Source organism: Strix uralensis, chromosome 4 (genome assembly GCF_047716275.1).
Source record: "Strix uralensis isolate ZFMK-TIS-50842 chromosome 4, bStrUra1, whole genome shotgun sequence".
NCBI lineage: Eukaryota > Metazoa > Chordata > Aves > Strigiformes > Strigidae > Strix > Strix uralensis.
The window spans coordinates 7976928-8001643 of record NC_133975.1 but is presented as its reverse complement, the minus strand read 5'-3'; the positions used below and the strand labels follow the sequence as shown (position 1 = coordinate 8001643).

At 42.5% G+C, this 24716-nt stretch overlaps 1 protein-coding gene across 9 annotated transcripts in view; it reads left to right on the top strand.

Annotated features, from left to right (window-relative positions):
* Positions 1 to 24716, top strand: part of CTBP1 (C-terminal binding protein 1) — a 248124-nt gene that overhangs the window by 165471 nt on the left and 57937 nt on the right. Inside the window, exon 1 of one of the 9 annotated variants that reach the window (XM_074865545.1) lies at positions 10366 to 10567. The exons of 5 other annotated variants lie outside the window; for them this stretch is intronic. Coding sequence is in view for 1 of the 4 variants with exons in the window: in XM_074865542.1 (XP_074721643.1) it covers positions 10528 to 10567 (40 nt within the window). In the remaining 3 variants the exon portion in view is untranslated. Of the gene's footprint in view, positions 1 to 10365; positions 10568 to 24716 lie in introns of those variants that run through there. 3 more of the 9 variants (XM_074865542.1, XM_074865543.1, XM_074865544.1) reach the window with 3 other exon arrangements.

Here is a 24716-nt window from a genome sequence, read left to right as displayed (position 1 = left end):
TGTCTGCTGAACTTTACTCTTCCCAAGGTGATGTACAAGCCTGTACTCTGATCATTCTTTCAGATATGTAACGTAATACAAATTAATAAAAGCTGATTGTTATATCAATGACTCTTCTGCTGGTCATAGGAATAAATCGGACCCAAATAAAACATGAGAATTTGAAGCCAGGGAAAAGAACAGGTTTTGTATACCCTAAGATGTTCCCTAGAATTAGGCAATAAAAATGAAAACTTCAAAATTTTTTATTGCATCAGTGTTGCAGATTTGTAGTTGTTCACTGTGTTTCTTGTGACCTGGCAGCTCAAATGGCACATCAATGTAGTGAAAAATCATAGTTCGTTACACAAAAGCAGTATTAGATATCCCGCTTCGTAAAAAAGACAGCTTATGTTAAGAGTCAACATAACTTGTCTTGACAAAATAAATTAAAAACCTGAAAAGACTGAGATAAGCAACATGGTGCACTAACTGAAACCAGTTCAGAAGCTGATATAATGTTCCAAATCCTCTTCTAGTCAGTAGCCTATTCTAAGAAATTTACCTTTAAAAACTATCGTAGAAAATTCTTTTATTTATTTTAATGCCTTTTGTTTATAGCTCATGATGAACTCTGTGTGGGCTTTCCACGATGTCATCATGAATCACAAATACTGCAGATGCCTCAGCCCAGCTGCCTTGCCAACGCCTGCCTGGCACAACAGTAACTATCTTTAAAATTGCACTGAAATTCTGCTGTCAAGAGTAATGGTCGTTGTGAGATGATGGAGTTCCCAAAAGACACTTGTAGGACCACAGTTGTGCTGTGCTATGATACAAATTCAACAAAACATCTCTGTCAGATGGTGTTTTCCTGTGTAGAGGAGGTGAACCATTGCAAAGCCAGCGGTTTAGAAAACATTTTCATGAGCTGTGTTATCTCCGCAGCATTTTCTTCGTGTAATATGGTAAGGCCTTTGGAAAGTTTATCCAATAATCTTTAAATAATATCAACCTGTCATAATGCACAGTGCTGCCTTAGTCTGTAAGTCGGGGTATTTGGCAATAAATATAAACTCAAGTAGCAGTAAATCTGTTGATACTGATTATCACCTGTTTGAATCGACTTTCTTCTGTAGTGAAATTGTATGTTATATGAATATAAGTAGTATGATCAGGCAGTATTTATGCTAGGATAACAGTCTGCTTCTTTCTTTCCATTATACAGCAATACAAAAGGAGCTTTTTCAGCATACAGAAAGTTACCATCTCGCTGTGTAAGCTGGCGTGTAAACTGATGTCCTTTAGGATTTGAATTGTACCTTGAAGAGTCTTGCAGAGGGATAAGGATTTCTTGCAGTTTACTTTTCAGCTATTGAGTTTTAAGTCTTGAGAATGGGAAGTAAAAAAGTTGCACAAGAGTCTTTATTTTGGTTTAGTAAAAGAAAGGTGAACCTCCCAATAGCTGCCTATAAAATGTTTGTTAGAAAAATATATACGTATTAGGAGGGGTATAAAAATATTAGTAAGTTGCTAGATATATGGAGGCAGAGAACATGAAATGTGTTTGTGTGGCCAATGGTGTATGTGTTTTACGCATGAAACCTTGCTACTTTCTTTTTACTGTTCTAAAATCATCGACCACTCGCTGTTATGGATTGCCTAGCCTCTAATTGTTCCATATGTTGTAACTATGGAATTGATTTTCACTGCCCTTCTCTTTGCTACTGTTTTTCTCCACTCTAATTTTCCTGTTTTCTTAGAGCACAAAGGGCTGTTCATGGAGATTATTATTGTTTTTACATATTTAATAGGATGTTTTCCTTATTTACAAATTTCTGGATATACTACTTTTAAAATGAAATTAAAACAAGTTTAAAAAATCCACTTAGAGCCACTTTTTATTCTAGTCCATTAAATTCTGTAATAGTTATCTGTATGCAGTGTTTGTTATGTTCAGACATACGTGTTCAGGTTTTTTGATGTGCAGATGTTTTCTGTCGTTTGCTATAGCTGCTGTGCAAAGCACGAGTTACTGAAGGTGTCTGAAGTGCTTGACCGACGGTGTACAGATGCTGAGCAGTGTTACGGTGTAGCATCATCAGATTTGAATTGGATGTGATCAGTCGGTGAAAGGCAAGGCACTGCCAGGGAGATCCCATGTCTCAGGAGCTGGTGTGATGATTCACTAGAGGTCACTTTTTGCTCACTAATGAACCATTCTCTTATTTTAGCTTTAGGTGATAGTGGAGTGCTGGTAGTGCAGTATTTCATGAGGGTACGAAGCAGTGTTCAATTCAGAAGAGGATGAAATTCAAGACCGATAGCCTGTAATCATCCCAAGTAAATTTGACAAAGCAAGAGTTTGTTTCAATGTCATAAATGTATATAATCCCAGCACATGGTTGTGCTCAAGGTTCTTGACAGCAGATGGACGTTTTCACATAATGACATTGTTTTGCTTCTCGCATCCTTTAGTATCCTTGCTAGTTTTTTGGATTGGTAAGCCTCGTGGTTTAGAAAAGTCTCTAGTTAAATGTTTGGTGAGATGTTGCTTGGATTTCATACCTTTATTTTTCCTGAAGGGGTCCTCAGTCTTGTGGTATGTGTTTCAAACAAGGAAGTGTGATGTCCTATATGCCACCTAGTGAATGAATGACATTTATAAGTGCGAATATAATTGTTTGGGAAATTTAAAATTATCTCTGATACAACTATAGCTTTTTTTCCTGGCTAATTGTGCAACCTTGACAAAAATAAGATGCCAAGTGTGTTATAAGGGAACTGAAAAGGAGGTAGAGGATAACAGAGTGCAAATTACATTGCAGCACAGAGATAATTAACTTACTGCCAGTCCAAACTGGCATGAGTGTACAGCATCTCCTAGAGTTGCCCCTACTGCCGCGTTAGCACGGTGCCAGGCCCAAAATAATTAATCCCTCTTCTGTGCAGATAATCACCTCACGTTTGGAATAACACTGGCAAATCTGAACCGTTTATGGACTTGAGAGCTAGAGCAGAGATCAAGCCTCCAGCCTGAGCATCTTTCCTTTCTTCTGTGGCTTGCCCTTGAATCTGTGTAGGGAAATGTACCTCTTGTACATCACTTCTGAATTTGATTTTTTGCATCTGTTGAGTTTCTCAGCAGACTGTCCTAAGACTGAAGACAAACCCACAACAGCACATTCATTCAGGACAGCCACTGATTCTGCTTAGGCCACTGGATGGTTAATTATTCTCCATATTACCTGTGAAATTACTATCACCAAACAGGTTTTGATCCCTTCAGTTGGCTTTAATATGTATGTCTGTTTCTTTACATACAGAATGCAGCATCACAAAGAGTATCTCTTTTTCATTATAATTTTAAAGAGACAGTCAGATGTTATAACTACTCCGTATGGGTCTGAGCCTCCTGCCCTTAATCATATAGAAAATCATGCATGACCAGGCCCAGACTGATTTAAAACTTGAGAAGTAAATTACTACTCAGTAGTAGCACGCTACAACCCAGTTCTGTAAAAGTAAAGGCAGAATGTTGTTATGCTAGTTCATTACGTTGAAAGGATATTGTATTATAATTTTTAATGAATTTTTTTGTGTAAAATATTCTTTCCAAATGCCTTTTTTGAACACCTTGGGAGACAGCTGGATCAGTGGTTTCACTCGCCAATCGAGCGGCTGTCCACTGCCCACATAATTAGTAGCTGAAGTTAAATTTTTAAGGACTTCAGTACTGGTAGGAGCCTCAGCATACTATCTCTGCAACATACAGAGTTTGAATGAGCTCCAAGATTTCAGACAGGTGAGAAGGAGAAAACCTTCCCTTGGGTTACTAACCCACTTTTTGTTCTTTCATGTGAATTGGCTGTTCGTTCCTGGGAACACAGATTGCTCTGCTTCTCCTTTACCTCATCCAATGTCAAATCCCCAAAGAAGCCCTGCCAGCGCAGAAGGGAACGAGCCATATGGGGCAGGTTGCAGTTGTTCCTTCAGGTCTGGATTTATTCCACTGTGAACAGATGGACAATGGCTGACATCCACTAATGGTTCTCGATAGGTTTCTTCTGCTGTTCATCTCTATCTTCTTCCAGAACACAGACCTTCCTGGAAATGGTCTGTTAACTCCTCCTGACTAGATGGAAAATGATACCTCTCATTTCATGGTAACCAGAAAATGCAGAGGATTTAATTCCACCCTGGTTCTTGTGTTTTTAGCACTTGTATGAAGAGGGTGAGATCAAGAAGAAAATCCCTTAGTCACTTAATACAGATAACATCAGAGAGCGGTTTTTTGTGTTCACTGGTTTGAAGGGAATTTATTCTTCCATTCATTCCACACACTGCAAGCTTTTTCACTTTTGTACGGCTGGTATTTCCAGCGTAGAGCTAGTATAGCCATTCCATTCTGAGAAAGGAGCAATGCACATTTGGCATTTCAAAAATGACTTTGAATGTTTGACACAGCTGAACTTCTTGTTCATTAAGTGGAACTTTAATCTACGACTTTGATCCCTCAGCAATCCTTCTTTTTTACAGTAGATGAAGGTCCTCTATTTTATTTCATGCTTGTGATGACCACCATTTCTTAAAGATGAAGTGTTTCCCTTTTGTCAATTATTCTTTTTTCCATTTTCCCCTCAGAACCTGCTGAAAATGTTTCTCCAAAATGGCCTTTCTCTTTCACATCAACCAGAAAGCATTAATTTCCTACAGCAGGAAGTTTCACACAGAGGAAGTTATACATAAAAAAAGCAGCTCTAATTAAAATATGCAACAGCAGAATGAAAGTAGACTGATCTCCGTGTGTGTGTTTTATAAAGAAAAGCTTTTCAGGATCTGAGCAAAAGAATTAAGGAAAGATTTAAATCCAAAGTCTTCTTTCCAGATTTTAAATAAATTGTATTGATTTATTTTGATTACACATTTGAAAGATCTATTTTTAGAATAAAGTCTAAATGTTGGGCCTGCTTTACCCAACCGTTCTTTTCTTCTGACATAAATACTTTTTAGGATCTCCTAATAGCATCTGCAAGATTCACTGTTCACAAAAGTTAAGATATTCCCTTGAAATGTAATCTTATCCTTTGATTAAAAAATGCACAAAGCTTTCAAAATGATGGCTTTAAAAACTGTTAAATGAATGCTGCGTGTTTGATAATGAAGCAAAAACATGCATGAAAAGGCCAGCATGCACAGCTATGACAAACTAAAGAAAATCTGTAAGTACACAATCTCAGTATCTAGATGTAAGAATATTGTCAAACCTCATTATTCACTTTAGAGAGCCTTCAACATGCCTCTTGGCTCATTGCTTAGACCATACAACAGTAAAACTTCCTCTTTCAGTATCTTCAAAGTCACATCTGCTAAAGATATTGTACCCTAATGTATCTAATTTGTGAAAGCACAAGGTCATGCCCTTATGATTAGACATTCTGAGGGGAATAAAACTTGTGCTTAAATTATACATATGGCTGTTAACAGATACACTTAAAACAATGTATTTACTCTTCAGCACATGTGCTCCTCCAGCTGACTCTTAAGAAGCCAAGAAACAGTTTGGGGGCTTTGAAAAATGCCATAATTCTTAGCGCAAAACACAGAAGACACTCGGCTGTGTAACATTACTGTTAAAAAAAAAAAATAGTTGCAGTGACAGCAGTGCCAAAATGTGATACGAGAATGGGGATTGTTACATTTTGTGGAAGATTTAGTAATATTGTAGCTGTACAAGCCACAGTCTAAAAGATGTGGGGATGACTGAACGTTTGGTGACCCAGAAGGCAAGCTGGAGAACATAGGCAGTAAAACGGATGGGGGCAGTGGAAGGTTTGACTGGAGTCAGCTGGTCTGCTCCTGGATTTTCTCACGTCCAGTGTAAAACTAGGGCACTGAAAGCCGTGTAGGGGAGGAGGACTGAACTCTGGGTGAAAGTGAGCTTGATTTTCTTAAACAGAAAGAGCATTGCATTGTGCTCTGAAGGAAGACTTCCGTCGCTCTTGGGATATTTCATTTTCTTTTCCATCCTGACAGTCTTCATAGTGTATTCTGTAGAGCAGGTGCCTCGTGGCAGCTGTCAAAGAGCAGGGTGGAGACCTTTCGACTGGGGAGACAGGGTCAGATAACCTCTCTCCTTCAGCAGGTGCCAATCCACTTTACGCTATTGAAAGGAACACAGTTGGTCCAGTTACAATCAGCTGAAGATCCAGCCCTTCATGTTTTCCCAGGAAACATGAATTTGTGATGTGTGCGTGTGCGCCGGCAGGGGAGTAAGTCCGGCATTACCTACGGTATGTGTATTTGTTCAAAGTCTGCGTACAATCAGAAAGGAAAAAGAGCAAGCATATGAATCCCTTCATGAAGTAGCGTAGAGAATACCAAACTGCAGTATTAATAACCTCCTGTTATTGAATACTCCATCTGTTCATCATGCCAACTTATCCTCACTTAGAGCACTCCCCTTGTCATAATATTTTGTACCACACTCCCCTCCCTCCTCGAAGCAGCAGTTCCAGTTTAGAACTAAACATTTGCCCAGTCATGTAACCCCAGTGAGGAAATGGTCTCATTGCCTCTATCCATTTCTCTATAAAAAAATGTAACTGAACTCTTAATTTAATTTCTGAATTTTCATTTTCCACTATTAATTTATTTGTAGAGGTACTTCCATATCCATGTTGGTATTCATAGATACTCCACTTACGATTTAAGCATGTTCTACCCCTAATGCTCATTCCTGCTGATACTTTGCCACATGGCAACTTAAGTAGTGAAAAAAAAAATCATTATTTTCTTCTTTCAGCTTTGATATGTATATATTTTTATATTTGCTAACATCTATAAATGGCAATAAAGTGGTTAACCACTTTAAAGTGATTAAAACCAAATTTGTTTATTTATACAAACCCCACATGAGGCGCTTGGCTAGATGCTGCCCTAGTGATGCACAGTGGGAATCTAGAGAAACTATGTTGTTTGAGGAATGTCTGAGATGTCTTTACAGAGCCACAGAAGGCTTTCCTGTAATAGAGGAGGAAAATTAAGAAAGTCAGAGACTGCATAAACTTCTCCTGGGAGTTACTTCCTCATCCTGCTGGATAACCCCGTGAAATGGACACTACCAGGAGAATGAAGGGGAAAAACAAATTACTAGGGAGCTAGAGCTAAGTTCCTAAAGGCTGCCTATAAGCTAAAATCTGGTACTTGTGCCCTGAATAGATTCCTGAAATTCATGCAACTTGGTGGCTGAAACCACCCTTTATAAACTTTGGGTTCAAATATTCCCCTCTCAAGCAAACAAACCTCCCCAAAACCACAGGAAAATCTACAGCCTGTGCATATATAGAGACACAGAAGAGATGATCTGCTCCTGGTATCAGGCATGTCGCTTATCAAAGCGAATTCCTAATGTTTGCAGCCAAGGAGTCCCTGTAACGATTTGTATTAGCTACCTCTAATAACACTTATCCTCACGAGTACTGTAAGTATTGCAGACCAATCCTGCAGAATCCAAAAAAGCTGTAAAATCTTCACGTTTATCCCCTCCCTTTTCCGTGCGCCAGTTTTTAAAAATCACCCACGGTCCCGGAGTTCAGCGGTGCAGTCAGCAGAATTAACTCTCAGATCATCCCGCAAAACGATTTAAAAACGTGGAAGGGGAGGTACTGAAATTTCGAGGGAGCTTGGCATGGAGTAAGGCGGCAGCACGGACAGATGGACGCTGGGCTTGCTCCCCCTCAGCGAGGGCACCCCAAACTCCTCCGGGCCGGACGGACCCTGCACCTCGCCCCGGCGTGGCAGCCCACTTGCCCTCTCCTCCAAGTCGGTAAGAGCTTTGCCATTTCCCTCCGTCTGAGGAGAATCAGGCCCTGACTTACCGCAGAGCTCAGAGAACAGCGCTAAGATCTTAATTTTACCAGAGGTTGACCCGCCGTGCCCCCTCCCTCGTCGTTCTCTGAGGGGGCGGGGGGTCCCCTGGCACCCCTGAGGTGCTGCTGTGGCAGCGCGGGCTTTGGGGTCATTTGCGGCGTAACCGCTGACAGAAACCGAGCGTTTTATTTCTGGAAAAAGCAAAAGGTGGGGTTTTTGCTCGCCAGGCTTGTCTGTGGGGAGGGACGGAACGAGCGAACACCCTCCCTGTCTGCTCCCGGCCGCGGCTCCGCTTCCCGGCCGCGGGTGAGGAGGAGGGGGCGGGGGCCGGCTGTGCGAGAGGCGTAAAAGTTTCTCGGATGGCTGGACCCGGAGCTGCCGGTGCTGAGGAGAGGAGAAACCCGGAGTAAAAACGGCGGCACGGGGTCATGGCGGCGCCGCGGGCCTCCGCCACCCTCCCCCCTGCCTCCCGCGGGCGGGGCGGGGCGGGGCCGCCATCAGCTGACCAAGCCGGCAGCGGGGGCGCCGCGCACACTTTGGTTTCCGTCCGCCACCGCGGTCTCGGCGGCGAGGCGAATGGCGGGCTCGGGGGGCGGGGGGGGGGGACACACACCCCCGTGTGGTTACACGGAGCGGGGGAAAAGGGCATCGTCGGGGTTTGGGCGCTGGCGGTAACACCTATTTTTGACCCAAATGTCGGTTCTAGTTTGGTCAGTGCCGAGGCAAAATGCTGTATTTCTGTTCATCAGAAACAGCGTGGCCAGCAGGGACAGGGAAGGGATCTCGCCTCTGTACTCGGCACTGGTGAGGCCGCACCTCGATTACTGTGTTCAGTTTTGGGCCCCTCACTACAAAAAGGACATTGAATGACTCCAGCATGTTCAGAGAAGGGCAACGAAGCTGGTGCAGGGTCTGGAGCACATGTCGTACGAGGAGCGGCTGAGGGAACTGGGGTTGTTTAGTCTGGAGAAGAGGAGGCTGAGGGGAGACCTCATCGCCCTCTACAGCTACCTGAAAGGAGGTTGCAGAGAGGGGGGGATGAGTCTCTTGAGCCAAGGAACAAGCGATAGGACAAGAGGTAATGGCCTCAAGTTGCACCAGGGAAGGTTTAGACTGGATATTAGGAAGCATTTCTTTACAGAACGGGTTGCCAGGCGTTGGAATGGGCTGCCCAGGGAGGTGGTGGAGTCCCCATCCCTGGAGGTGTTTAAGAGTCGGGTCGACATCGCGCTGAGGGATCTGGTGGAGTTGGGAACTGTCAGTGCTAGGTTAACGGTTGGACTGGATGATCTTCAAGGTCCTTTCCAACCTAGATGATTCTGTGATTCATCGTCCTCGTCGGTGAAAGCAGGCGGTACCCCCCGAGGGGGTGAGGGGGCAGCGGGGCGGTGTGAGGAGGCCAGGGGACACCGTGGGGACACCGGCACCTGTGGGGGCTTCAGCACAGCCGCTGGTCTTCGGGAGCACCAAGAACCGGCCTTTCTTTACCTCAGAAAAGGGGCCTGTTGGCTCCACTAGCCTGTCCTGAGGGTCGACCCCGCGTGGGGTGATGTTTCGTCACCTCTTTCCCCCCCTGGTCTCGTTAGGGCAGAATTGGCCCTTCGTGGGGCTTTCCATGGAGTGGGTCGGGGTGATCCCCCTGGGGTGTGTCCCCGGTGCAGCAGCGGCTGTGAGCTGCAGGGTGGGACACCCCCGGTCGGCTGTGGTGGCGTGACAGGGGCGTTTCGACATCATAGCACCGAGGCCGTTACTAATAAAAAAGTGGTGCCTTTTCATTGAGGCACCGAGCACTGAAGAGGGTCTGGTGTTGATCGCCCAACGGCTTGGACTTAATGGGAATGTGTGAGGATGTCTGTGATGGGAAAGCATATCAACATTTGGCCAATTTGCTGCTTTTTGTCTAAACCCGACCCCGCTGGTGGCAGGGCCCACCCCAGCCCTGCTGCCTGGCGGCTGCGACCACGGGGATGGTGCTGGACCTCGAGTGCGGCACGGGGGCTCCGAGGGCACATCGGTGCCTCTAAACCTCACTTACTAATTCTAGTCCCTAGGAGCAAAATTAGAGTGTTCTGGAGTTACTTTTTTTCATCCGTGTGAATTTCTAAGAGGGAAAAGCCTTAGCTGAATCAGAAAAAAATAATGGCACACCAGAAGTGGTGATGTTTTGGGATGCCAGGGAGGGTGGTCGCATGCAGCTAGTGTTAACTTTGTTGAAGTTTAAGCAAACCAAAACGATAGGAAAGTGGCTCCATTCGCTGTTGGAGGTTCCGGTGCGCGCTTGTCGCACCACAGACCCAACGCCGGCGGACGGAGCGCGAGTGGAGGCTCTAGGCCCGCTTCCGCCCGCCCCGCTCTCTTTCTTGCAGTTGCCTGCCTAGAACCAGGAGGATCGAGCACGGGGCGCGGAAGCCCCGCCCGCGGCGGAGGCGGCAGCGGCCGCTCCCCCCCCTCCCCACCCCTCCTTTCCGTCTCTCCGGCGCGCGTGCGCGCGGCGGGGGCGCGCGGGCGGGCGGGCATGCGCGCCGGGCGCGCGCCGAGGCGCCTCACTTCAGGGGCGCCCACGGAGTGGCCGCCATATGCCGCGGCGGCTGGTCCTCGCCTCGCCAGCCTCGCCGTCGCGGAGCGGCGGAGCCCCCCCGGCCTCCTCCCCGCGGCGGGCGCGGACGTAGCGCTTCAATGGGAAGTTCTCACTTACTAAACAAGGGCTTGCCTCTAGGTAACGATCTCGCCTCGCGTCGCGCCGGCCTGGTCGCGGCGGTGGGGACCGGCGGCGGGGCGAGGGCGGAGGGGAGGGGGGGGGGGTGGCTACGATCGGCCCCCGCCGCCACCGCGCTTTGTGTGCCCGTCACCGCCGCGCCCGGCCCCTCCGCGCAGCCCCCCCCGGCCGCCGGCGGGGAGCGGGTCTCCCCTGACGGCCGCATCGGCAGCGCAACTTTGCCTGGGAGCTGCTGGCGGTGGGTGCGATATTCGGATAATAATAAAAAAAAATAAATAGAAATAAAAATCAAACGCGGGGCGGCGGGTGAGGCGCAGTCAGGGAGTGGAAGTCGGCTGCGGGTATAATTCATCCTTAAATAAAAAAGTCGAAGGGCGCTAAAACTGCCTCCAGAATGTTAATTTGGGGTGTTTTTTTTCCCCCCGGTCCCGTTCGCTCTGGGGTTGAGCGGTGCCCTGGCTACTAACTGCAGAGCAGTGCTGGTAAAGTGCCATGGAGGAAAAAAGCTGTGCTAATATTTCAATAAACAGGAAGTTTAAAAGCAGGGTTTTATTGCTGTAAAAAGTGCTTAAGGCCTGGCTGTTGAAATGATTTTTGGTAAATCTGCGGACGGGTTATGTAGCTGAGAGGTAAGGCTCTCCTCCCTACATTTGAATTTATCCTTTTCTTTCTTTCTTTTTTTTTTTTTTTTTTAATAAAACATGTGCTAGTAAATGCATTTATGGATCGCTGCTGGTTTTTAAGGTAACATGAATAATATGCATGGGGTGATGTTACAGATATGCCTCCAGAATTGCTTGGCATAAATTATCATGTTAATCTGAAGGTGATTTTTTTTTTTTCTTCCCCCAGACATAGGGAGACAGGATGTCGATTCTGTTTATAAACATTATAATTTTGTAAGCAAATGATGCCAAAGGAAGGCTACAAAGCAGAGAATAAGCCTGTTTACAGTGTAGATATGAGTCAGTCTGCTGTGCTGCTTTGTTTTCCTCTAAAAAATTAAATTCAGAAGTCAGGATTTTAGTCACAGTACCGATCTGGACAGAATAAGGGTAGGAAACACTGTTACCAGCGGTGGCTTTCAAAATTTCACCTGTTGTAACTTAAATTAAACAATTTAACGTCACCTTATATTTTAATAACTGTTGTCCTTATCGGGAAGAATGTTTGCTTTTAGGCCATGATGGAGCAGCTAAAGATAATCATCCCTTTAGCCTCATTGAAAATAATGAGGCCTAATAAACTGAAGTGAATGTGTACTTTTTTTCCCAGTGAATTAAAATTAGCTGTTATATTTGTGATGTACATACGTGTTTCAAATGCATCGCACTGATTCCTTCTCCTGGGTCTTAGAAGATGTAAATATTCTTATTTAGCATTCGAGCCCCTTGGCAAGTAGCCTGATGCCCTTATTAAAATATTTTAAATCTCATTATTGTATCCCACTAGGAAGGGAACAAGAAAATACTAGGAAAAATAAAATACATGTAAATAATTTCAGTTGTAGATTGAAATCCCATTGGGTAACACTTTAAAAATCTATATCTTTTATAAATAAAAAGGGTTAAAAAGCTCACTATAAAGTAGACTACGCTAGTAGAAAGATAATTGTCCAGTGCATCTCTTTGTTCTGTGTTCTTATCTCTTTTATCTATTTTTAGCGGTGCGTTGGTGAAGCAGGCATGTAAAATTAGCAGTCTGAACTGCTAACTTTAGTATATTTTATAACGTTGCACTTTATTGACCCCCAAAGGCAGCAAGACTTCAATATTGGAATTCCTTAGCGTTTGACAAATAATACACTCTTTGGTTTATTATTATGTCAACTATCCCGAGAGTAAGCTAGTGACAAAATATTTTGTCCGCTTGCAATTCACTAGTGTATTTCAGACCAAAACGTAACAAACAACCCTCTGCCCCCCACTTGCCACAGTTTTCCATTCTGAAAAAGAAATAGGTGTTTGTGGGGTGTCTGCGATTCATAAGCAGATGGGAGAAATTGAAAGAGTTAAACTGTTCCCTTGTTTTTGTCATTGTTAATGTAAAATAATACTTGGGACGTGAATGGAGTTTCTCTGTGTTTGCTTGATGGCATCGACGGCATAAATTGGTGCAGAGTCAGTGGTGTGTTCCTTGTCCTGTAAACACCCACACCCCCCAAATAATTTATATCCAGTATTTCTCCATCAAGGGATGTGTTATTTCATTACTGAAGTGGCCAATAAAATAGTAATAATCCTGAGACCTGCTGTAGTCATGCTCAGTAGAGGAGTTTAGTCAATGAAACTGCTATTTTGAAATGAAACTGCTACAGTCACCTTTGTGAATTTTTCAGTTCAGTGTTGTCATATGTAGTTAAGGAGTAGCTGGAGCGTGCAGCTTTTGAGCACACAGTATGCTATGTGTAAAAAGCTCATCATCGTAAATATTGTATACGCTATGATACTTTATCATAATGTGGAGTTCCTGATAGCGTGGCAAAACAAATTACAAGTGCCCTTACATTTGTCAGTTTGGTTAGCTCTTGACTTGTCCTTCTGTATCATAAAGATAAATAGCATCTGCCCTTTGTTAAAAATGTGCGATTCTTCAATTTACTAATCTCTCTGTTTCTAAGAGTTAGTGTTTTATTTACAATGTAAACAGAGCGGTCACAGTACTTAGCCGAAAGTGTGATCTGAGAGATTAGGATTGGGCTGGATACTGTGAAGTGTTATCATAGAGATACAGTAGCGCACTTGCCAACATTTTGAAACGTGAAGTCAATCCCTCCTTATCAAATAAGAACATCTACTGCAGATTGGTGGCTGGGCTGGGTAGTCCCTTTTGGGGAGAAAACTGACATTATTCCGAAGTACCTGTTTACTTGAATATCATAAGAATGGGGGGGGGGAAGCAGCAAAACATCTTATTTTACAAGAAAATAGTTTGAACAGAACATGTATGGAAGGGCACAGATTTAAATGTCTTTACTTAAAAGAGGCTGAGAAGCAACATGATCTTTCATTCGCTTATGTGAAATATAACACTTAAAACCATGCAAATATTTCGGACTACAATTGCTCATTGCCATTTTGCCCTTCCTTACCTACCATGCGTTTGTAAGAACTGTGTTTCTTGAAGCTCGTCTGGAGAGGTTGGCGACTTGTGTGTTAGAGACCTGCCTTTAAGAGTAATATTTAGGTTTTCACCTCCCAAGCCAGCTGGGAACATTGATGAGGTGATACTCTCCAGCATGTGTCAAGCTTTCAAATCCCACAGCAGTTGGCAGTATGGCAACATAGCAGCCTCATCTGAGGCTCCCTAACCTTCTGGCCCCATAATTATTTATTTAGTGGGAGAGTAGAGATGGAGTTACACTTTTAATACGTGTCCTAAAATTTAAGGTGAGGATAAAAGTTGTAGTACATAGCCCTTTAGCCTTAGTTCCTCTGCCACACCTGCATTTTCACTCCCAGGCAGTGTAGCAACGGATTTACAGTTTGGGAAGACAGAAGTTCCCAGCTGGTTTTGGGTCTTTCTCCCCTGCTGCCTTGAGAGCAAAGATGATGATTCATTTTAATCTATGTATTGGTCGGGAAGAGATAGCAAACATGCATTACAGATAAATCTAAAATTAACATTTCCTGCTGAAATATAGCCCTTTGCTCCCTCACTAGGATTCCTCTGGGAGAAAGGGCAAGTGCAGCAGTTTCCAGTTGTGGTGGGTGTTTTAGGATCTCTGAGCTGTGATTCTGATAGGATCTTTTCCAAGGCACAGTAATCCTCAGCCCGTCTCCCCAAATGATTAACGTACTCAGAAGTGTTTTGGGCATCTGGCAGCATCAAAGCATTGTCTGGCTGAAACTGATATATGACCTTATGTGGTGGTATTGCAGGGAGGGGGGAGCGGAGCTAGTGTCTCAAATTGTTTATGATGTGAAGAAGGGTGCTGTGACTCCCTGGATTAGAATTTTTTAGGTGCTTATGGGGCCCTATCCTTTGATGTTCAGCTTTGGTTTGATGGTTGAAATGAGTTAAAACTTCAAATTGGTTTTGAACCTGACCAGAGGCCTATCCGGTTCCTCGAGGAATATGAGATGGTCCCTGGGCTTGTGGAATTTGTGTCTCCTGGTAGCTGCTATCTGTGGCCATGTCGGGGACAGGGAGTATCTGGAGCAAAGCGGGCCTCAGCCACACCCTCGGGCTCTGCCTGCTGCCAGCACCAGTGCCCAGAGCTGCCACTGCTGCTCCTTTGGCTGGCAGAGCTGGAGCTACCCGAACTGAGGTCTTTACCTCCATGGGTGCTGCAGAAGTCAAAGTAATGAAATCATAATTTAAAAAAAAAAGCTTACAGGGTAAAATTAAATTTCAAATAAAAAGAAATCACTCAAAAGAAACTTCTCCTGAAAAATATCTATATATTAGATGAATAGGTTAATTATTTTTTGATGTGCAAAACATAACATGTTTATGTTTGCTACAGCAGAGCAAGAATTTAATTTTTGAGGAAGATGATTATAAATTAACTTGTCTCTTTTATGAAATATTTTTTCATCCCAAACATATCATGTTTCCTGTATTATTATTCCATTTACTAATTATCCAGTTTGTGTTTAATCAACATAATTGAAAATTGACATTGTTTGATTTTATTTTTTTTTTCTTTGAACTAAATGTTGCTAATGCTATAGCATGTTTTATGTTGGTATTTATTTTGGACAACCGTTGCTCATCTCTGCATTTTCATCTTTTATTATACCTGCCTTTTTCAAGGGGCTTTTGGAGGAACTTCCTTGTAGTGTACCTGCCAGGGTACTCAGCCAGAAGGGGTTCTCTGCAGAAAGCAGAAAAAGCTGGCTTCAGGCCTGGGGACAATTGTTCAGAGTAATTGTAAAGTTAAGGGTTTTTTCTTAATAGAAAGCTTTTTATTTCTCTTACATATGAAGCCTTTGTAGCCTCGGTATTAAACACGAGGTAATGTGATTATGTAATTTTGACTTTACATTAGGTATTTTAAGGCATATTGTAATAGTTCTATTTACAGGTCAGTGGATGTCACTTATCCGCGCCCAAATCACTTTCAGCGAGTTGTGTCACCACCAACAAAATTGCATAAGTCTGCAATGAAAGTTGTTCATGCTTTCTGACCCTGTATGTATGTCACAACTCAGCACGTTACCCCTCGCCTCCTTTTAGTCTTTTTAGGGGAGCTCTGATGTCAACTCACAAGGAAAGAAGGAAGCAGAGAAACGTTTCTTACTTGACGTGAGTCACAATTCCAAATTCATGTATGCAGTCCAAATTTCTTACTGTTGGATGTGCCCTGTCTTCCTGAACAGCCCTAATATTTTAGATAGATTCCATCTTCTGCTGTCGTACATGGACATCCCCGTGATACGAGTGGTGAGGGGCCCGTCCAGTGGGGTGTGCTGGAAGCTTCGCAGTTAATTCTCACACTACCATGCAGAACATGACAAGAGTGTAACTGGTTTGCTGCCTTTTAAAGCAAGCGTTGGTTTTGCCACCTTCTGTGCTTGGTTGACACGTGACCTTCAGAAGCGAGAAATGTCTCTAGTTGGTAAACCATGACAGGCAGCCCAGTGTTATGTACGTTTACCTAAGCGTGTTTGATCTTGTGCAGAAGGGATGTAGGCCCTCGTCCACGATGGACAGTCAGAGCAGAGTCTAACCACCGGTGAAATAGTGGTTTAGGAAAGCTGACTTCTAGGGGCAGCAAAAGAGAGCGGTCCTGCTTTCTATTTTGCTCATGTCGGAGCCTCTGAAAGCCAGGCTGACTGCTGTTGCTGCTGCCATGTGGTGGATTGTTGCTCTCTCCCACCCTCCAAACATGATCAATAGGAATTAGCCCATGGCTACCGCCTATGACAGCAGGAATGGCAAATCCAACTCTCCAAGGCTCTCCCAGCTGTATTCCTTTCCTGTGGCAGGAGCATACGCAGTGTGCCATAAAGCCCTGTACCTGGCCAAGCAGGGGAATGGCCAGCGTGCTGTCCTGCATCGTGCTCTGCCAGTGCACTGGCAAGTCAGAGCTCAGAAGAAAGCCAGGAGAGAAGCAGCACTGCAGGGTAGTTTCATCATCTTTACTACACATACTTTTTTTTTTTTTTTTTCACTCTGTAGAATGTCATCGTAGCCCCTGGGTGAGTCAGAAGTTGGGAGAATGAGCCAGAAAGGAGCTGTACTAAGATGTGTGCTCTCCAGTCAGATTGGGCTGATCCGCAGGAGGATTTGCAGGAAGGGAGTGCTGCCCCAGGCAGCTGTTAGTCATATGGATAGTCAGCAAGAGGTGCTGCTAGGGGCTCACAGACAGTAATGTCTTTGCCATTGGTGCAGATCCCAGTATCTTTAATTTATAATTGCAGAATTTCTGTTGGCATCTGTGGGATTTTTACCTGAATGTGGATTTCCAGAATTAGCCCTCTATTTTAAGCCAAACAGACCAAAATTACCGTTGCTTCTTGCAGATTTGCAACATGGCACTCTCAATCCCATGAAGAAAATGTATGGCTTAGCAGAAACAGTGGTGTGGAGCACTTCATCAAAATTCCCAGATGAGTCAAATTTCATTAGGTGGTTGCAGCCAGTTTGTCTCTTGCTGAGTATGTAGCTTTAGTCTTTGCAGAGTCATGCAGGACAAAAGTGTTGAGCAGAGATAACCACAAGCCAGTTTCCAAACTCTTAAACTGATACTTAAATATTTTTTCTCTTTAATGTGTTGTACCAGATATGTTAAACTGTTTATTTTCAACCAGATAATGAGCGTTTTCACATTTGTGGTCTACCAACCATCTTAATGTGTGTCTAGTGCTTCACTGAGTATTATTAATGTGTATCACAACCTTTCTCATGTTGTTGATTTTTCCCATTCGTATAATCGGCATTACTGAGAAGTGATCTTCAGTAATTCGGTGTTGTATGTGCACGTTCCCATGCTGACTGGAACTGGCTAGCTAAGTCTTTCTCTGTCTTAATATACTAGTGCTTGACTAAGAAAGGTTAAGATACTGACCACAGCCACTGGAGCATTTTCGGTTTTATTTTTGTCCTCACCCAATTCTCTCCTGCATGCTAAAAGTCTACCTCTGCTAGTTGTGCTCCTTTCCTAGGCTGCCTCGTGCCAGGATTACTATCTTTCCATTCTGCTACCATTCATTTTGGTTTGTTTGCTTTAGCTTTCGGGATCCTTTAAGATGAAAAAATGCAATATCAATTTTCACTACCTCTATAAACCACTTACTTGCACCTAAAGGACTTATTACCTTCACCCTCAATCGAGATTTGTAGTTAATGCTGCAGTCACTTTATTCCTTGGTTCTGTCAAATTTTTCAGCTCCTGCGAGACTGTCAAAGCCTATTTGAACTGTGTTGAATTTGCATATAGTTCTTAATGTGGAATCTTTTCTTGTTATCCTAAACCTAAAGCAGCTTCCTACATCTGCTCTGCTTGAGATTCGTGGTCAGCAGTTTAGCCACCAAAGCAACTACCCCTTTGGGAACTTCCAACTCAGCACAACCAGAGAGCAGATTTTTATTTTTTATTTTTACAAGCAAAAGCAACATCTAAGAAAATAACCTTTTATCTGTGTAGAGCTGGACATATTTTAGCCACGCCAGTCTAGATAAAAAGAATGTCTCGCATTTTTTAAAAGCTTGTGGGAGGAGGCTCACAATAGAGGCTCCATTGTACTGTTAGTACTGAGCGTACAGGAAATCACAAATTAGCTATGACGAGAGTATTGCAGGGGAGTTTTAAGTTTACTTAATTCCCGTAGTATTGTATGGTTTTGAAAGGGTTTCACAACACATTGCCTTTCAGGTTTGGTTGTGTATGTTGTCTGTGTTTGACAGTCCTCTGTTCAAGGCTTTCTCTTACCATGTCTTTGTTCCAAAGGTTTCATGTTTTGAATCCTTGAATCCAGATGACTTTCCTTCTTACTGTAAATACAGAGGCATACGAATACACTTGGTATTTATCTCATGACCACCCTGCAGCCATCTAAAATTTAAATCTAGCATTATGTATTCAGCAGTGAAAGCTATCTCCTTAGAGCAAGCAATAAAAAAGGATTTTAAGTAGGAATTTGGAGATCACTAAGCTGCAGGCACAACTTTTCCTTTCCTAGACGATTTTGATCCTGCAGGATGTTGAGTTACTCAGCTTCCAGTTGATATCAAGGGGAATTGGAGTGGGCTTTACAAATCCTTAGGATCCTGGTGGCATCCTACATACTAAGCTCAAGTTATTACAGGATAACCCTTTTGTTAAAATTTTGTCTAAAGATTGATTTGGCTCTGTACCTGCAGCTGAGGAGCAAGTTCTGTCACTCAGTTGAAACAACTAGGATTATGAGGACTCTCCAAAGTCGCGAATCTTACTTTTTTTCGTCCTGTGAATAAAGAAATGACAAACAGTGTATTGCATTGAACTGGTAATTTAGAACGTGAAGTACTGTGAATATTACAAGTTTGCATTTGTTTTCATAACTTGGCTAGCATCTTCCCTCTGGACTTGTTTTTAAGCCTGTTGTGTTAGTGATTTTTCTGAGCTTTGTGGCTTTGTTTTCAAAAAAAATACATTAAAAATTGTTAAAAAATACATAAATAGAAAATACTTTCTTACATCCACAAAGAGTCAAAAGGAAAAAAACAAAACAAGGAATTGAAAATAAAGTTTGGTTTGTTTTTGACTGTCCTGGGGATAGTATCTTATAGAAATGATGAATTTTTCAAAGTGTGGTTTACACAATTCTAGCAGCTATTGAAATGCCCTAAAGATTTATTGGCAGGAGGGGATTTTTTTTGTGCAGGAAAAAAAGGATCTCAAAAATTATGTAATTCTTTCTCAGATTTTCAAAGAGAATTAGTAAAAATTAGTTTTCATTTTAAAGACTAATTCCAAAAAGAACATTAAACTGATTATTTTTATAAATAGTAAATAACCTTGTCTACTATATCTAAAATTTCTTTGATCACAAAAGTGCGTAGTGAAAGAAGTGGTCCGTAAATAAGCCATATGATACCTAGGAAGCTGCTTATATTTAATTAAGTACAATTTTAAATAAAGTTAGTTAAGCAAATGCAAGCCTGTTTGAACTCTTGTTTGAGAATAAACCAGACTTATTTCACATTTGCATTAAGATATTTAGGGATCAGCAAAACCAAATCAAAATGTGGTACTTTGCAATGACTTTATATTGGGCATTTGTGTTGTAGTTTATAAGCGTACTTGAGTGTTAATACAAGTTCTTTGCATGGGATTCGTACTACTCTATAAAAGGAACTTCACTGAAGCCCCTATGTTAGGAAATTAATGTCCTACGTGAGAACTCAATCACCTTCTTGAAGTTCTCTCTCTTTTTTTTTTTTTTTTTTTTGGTTATACAAGAAGTTTCTCATTACTAAAATCTTAGGTAAGTACTGAAGGAAATTGAAGTGCAGGGTAGCTGACTTTCAGGGCAGATTTGGCCTAATTATTGACAGGAGAATTGAAAGACGGTGAGGAGCGGAGATGGCAGTGTTAGCAGATGTCCTGAGCAGCGGTGGAATGGACAGATGACCTTGGTGGTCTTCTCACTTTGGGGAGTAGCCTCAGGAGTGACCTGGCATAATTCACTTCGTTTTTCTGTGCCCAGTCCCACCGTGTATTGAGTACAGGTAGTGGTTGGTGGAGAGGTTACCTGGGAAAGCACTCTGGGATCCACTGGAAAAGGCACCAAATTAGAGTAGGATTCTGTTGATAAGGGTGCTCTGAGTAGGTTTGTGGTAGATCTTGTTTGTGTCCTGTTTTATCACAGGGAAATGGTTTGGGAGGCAGCGTGCTTTCAGTTGTGAACTGAATTAAGGTGAATGCACTTAATAAAAAGGCAACCTGTGGCTTGACTGAACATGACATACAAAACATTCTGCTGCGACTGAAAGACTTACTTTTTTCAAATTAAAAATGTACTTTCCACCATTAAAGCTCTTCCTCTTTAAAGAGCAAAAAACTCTTTCCTGTATATTTGAATCAGGAAGTTGTATTTCACCGATCAGCTTGACGGGACATGCATGCAAACAAACCAGCAAAATGCTGGTAAGTGATGAGGCTGTAGCTCCATGTGCTGTGCACCGAAATATGGCGATGTTACGCTAGCACAGAGTACTCTTGCTCCTGCTGAGATACGAAGGCTTGGAGCAGAGACATGATTCCGAGCTATTTTTATTTAACAGTTGAACTTTGGAAGAGAAGAAGTAAGGGATAATTTCTTTCAGTTTGAGTTTGCACATTGTACAACTATTAAAAACTTCAAGACGACTGTTAAGTAAAGACAGCTACTTGAAGTGCCAGATGGAAAAGAGCAAGAAAAATGCCTTCTGTTTAAAACAGGGGATTTTTGCTCGTTTTGGTGTGGGGTCTTCTCCAGTCCACACAGTTGCTGTGCTTGATGCTTTCCAGTTCTGTTTAATATTTCTATCAATGATCTGGACGAGGGGATCGAGTGCACCCTCAGCAAGATTGCAGATGACACCAAGTTGGGTGGGAGTGTTGATCAGCTTGAGGGCAGAAAGGATCTACAGAGGGGTCTGGACAGGCTGGAGCGATAGGCCAAGGCCAACTGTATGAGGTTCAACAGGCCTCAGTGCCAGGTCCTGCACTAGGGTCACAACAACCCCCATGCAACGTTACAAGCTTGGGAAACAGTGGTTGGAAAGCTGCTGGCAGAAAAGATCTTGGGAATGTTGGTCGGCAGCTGGCTGGATATGAACTGGAAGTGTGCCCAGGTGGCCAAGAAGGCCAGTAGCATCCTGGCTTATATCAGAAACAGTGTGGCTAACAGGACTAGGGAAGGGATCGTTCCCCTGTACTCGGCACTGGTGAGGCCACACCTCGAATACTGTGTTCAGTTTTGGGCCCCTCGCTACAAGAAAAGACACTGAGGTGCTAGAGCGTGTCCAAAGAAGAATGACAAAGCTGGTGAAGGGTCTGGAGCACAAGTCTTATGAGGAGAGGTTGAGGGGTGTTTAGCCTGGAGAAAAGGAGGCTGAGGGGAGACCTTGTTACTCTCTACAACTCCCTGAAAGGAGGTTGTAGTGAGGTGGGTGTTGGTCTTTTTTCCCAAGTAACAAGTAATAGGACAAGAGGAAACAGACTCAAGTTGCGCCAGGGAAGGTTTAGACTGGATATTAGGAAAAAATTTTTTCACCGAAAGGGTTGTCTAGCATTGAAACAGCCTGCCTGGGGAAGTGGTTGAGTCACCATCCCTGGAGGTAATTAAAGAACGTTTAGATGTGGCACTTATGGACATGGTTTTGTGGTGGACGTGGCAGTGGTAGGTTAACGGTTGGACTCGATGATCTTAAAGAGCTTCTCCAACCTAAATGATTCTGTGATTGCGTGATGCAGTTTTCATTGTGGGGCCCATTCACATATTAGATGCATAACAAGATGCATTTCTCTCTTGTTAATTGTATGACAGAATGCAGGCTTCAAACGGCATCTTTGTCACATGGTACCAGGTCTGCATCATAGCATCAGGCTGCATTGCTGAAGTCGGGAACGGCACTTTTTTTTAGTTCCTACTCTTGTTGTCCAGTAAGCGCTCTTACGGACATTGCAAACATTTTTGCTATTCTAGAAATGCACTGGCTTTCTCAAAAGCTGTCGCGGTTTGTGAAATGTGATACTGGCTGTTTGGTTTGGATGCAAGACCCCTTGATTCATTTTTTTGCAGAGTAGTCAATCATCTTACTACACCCATTTTATATGGGTTTAGTTCAAGGCCTATGTTAGTTTATACATAACTTGGAATAATTGGAAAATGTGAAAAATGTGGAGTATTCTTCAGCTGGCTAAAATTTTAAAAGGGCGTTTTTTCCTGCCGGTAGCTGGAGTTCAGCCAGGTGAAAGTTAACATTCCCACAATACCTTTTCTGTGGGATAATGGGCAAGTTCAGGACAGCATTCTTTCTTTAATTTATATAAACAGACTGTGCTGGCCAAGGCTATGGGAGAAGTGTTGCTGAACATGAAGTTGTTGCTGTTTGCCCTCCCAGTTGCTGCTCTGCTGACAATGATTTATTTTTTTTCATTTCATTATTGTTCTTCTGTTTATATTTAAATAACATGGAGTCTTCTGCTCTGTTACCATTTAGGATCTTGCTCAAGGCAGTGCTGTATGAAAAAAAAATCAATGTGCTCTACCGATGATTTCATATGTGGTAGTGAAACGATGTAGCTAGTACAATAACTTTCAGAAGCTTCCAAAAAGTAGAAGGGTGTCTGTAGAACAGTAGAGTCTCTTTGACAATGGATGGAAAGAGGTGAAGGTCTGAGAAGCTGAACTGACCTTCCAGCTTCCTCAGCTTTACCACCCCTGGTCCTTCGAAACATAGCAGGAATAAACAGCCAGGGAGGCGAGGAGCTGGGTGTGCAGGCCCTGTCTGCTCTGTGGCTGGCAGACAGCTTTCAGTTGCTGCTGCTGTTTTGAGTAGGGGTAATTTTTATAATTTATAGGAATTTATTGAAATACATTTTTTCATGTCAGAATTCATATCTTTGTGCTTTCAGAGTTGCTGAACGGTTTACGTACTGCAAAGGTTACTACAAAGTGCATAACTTTGCATATAGAGTTTTATCAATTAGGAGTATTCAATGTGTCTTAAGCATATATGAGCAGATTTTTTTTTTTTGAGGATCCTAAACAGGAATTTAGTGTGTACTGCCCCAAAGTAATAGTTTATACATGACAAACTCTGTAGAAATCGTGGCTTCCTCACCCAGATGAATTACCATTTTTCAGCTTCTACAAAAACTATAGTAATGCAGGGTCAGTTAGCTGTGGCCAACCTTAGGTAAACGTTGGGGAAGGGTAGTCAGAAACATAAAGAATTTCAGAGATGCTAAATATTTACAGTTTTTTTGGGTTGTGATATAAACACTGTTCTTATTAAAAAAATCATCTTAGTGACTTACGAGCTTTTTGGCTTAAGTCTTCTCTACCAGAATTTCTTTTTTTGCCTTTAAATGGCAGAGCTTTTCCTAGAAAATGCATGGTTTTTATTATCAGTGCTTGTTTAAAAGGGCAGCAAGCAACTGTCACATCTAAAAATTCAATTCTTAGTGAATTCTGAATTGACAGAGGAAGAAAGTCTGGTGAAACCCTTAATCTTTCATGCTATCTGGATAAGCTGAAACATGGCCATATAATTATTCCCTGTCATCCAGTGATGTCACTGAGGTCCATACCAGACTGAAGCTAGTGAATGAACCTAAAAATCATTTTCTGTAAGCTTTACGTTTTTCCAAGCAGTGTGTAGGCCCATTATCATGTAATCTGTATGTTCACAGAAATATGACATCAGTAGAATGGGTACAAGCACTTGTAATTTTCTGTTCTGTATTCATGCAGAGTGCAGCAAAACAGTAACATTAAAATGCATTAATGGTGGGATTTCCAGCTTCCAGTTCTGTGACCATAACTTTTCATCCATTTGAAACCTTTAATGACTTTTAATATGTTTTCAAGAACTAAATAGGAAGAAAAGTGCTGTTGCTCACTTTATAAAATAAAGACGTATTAAGAAACAGAAATTTATTGTCCTGTCTTCAGTTTGTATTTGTTTAGAACATGGGTTTTATGGACCTTTTAATTGGAGGTTATTTATTTCCCTAAGTTCTAAAAAACAAATACCCAAATTGCTGGTTTTATTGCATGTAAATGTCAGTATCTGTATCATTCTTTTCAGTATTTCTAAGCTTCCTTGCTTAAAATAAGTCTGTTTTTTCTACATACGAATGCATACATGTGTGGACCCTATATGCCATGATTTTATGTATGAACTTAGTTTTTGCAGAAGTACAGAAAGTGGTAACATCTTTTTATCAGTTGTGAAGTTGAAGTAGTTCATACACATACAAAATTTTAATGACAACAGATATGTATGTGCACGTCATTACGTGAGCCACTTGTGTGCAGATACGTATCTACTCATTCCTAATGAGCTTGATTTTGCAACTAACACTCAAATAGCGGACTACCTTACTCTGCAAGCAACTCCGCTGACTGATCGCAGAACCCCAGTACAACTCGGTGTGGATAAGGAACAAAGCAAGACCTTCTTTGATAAAGACGAAAAATAAAATCCTAATGAAAGATGTGCACTG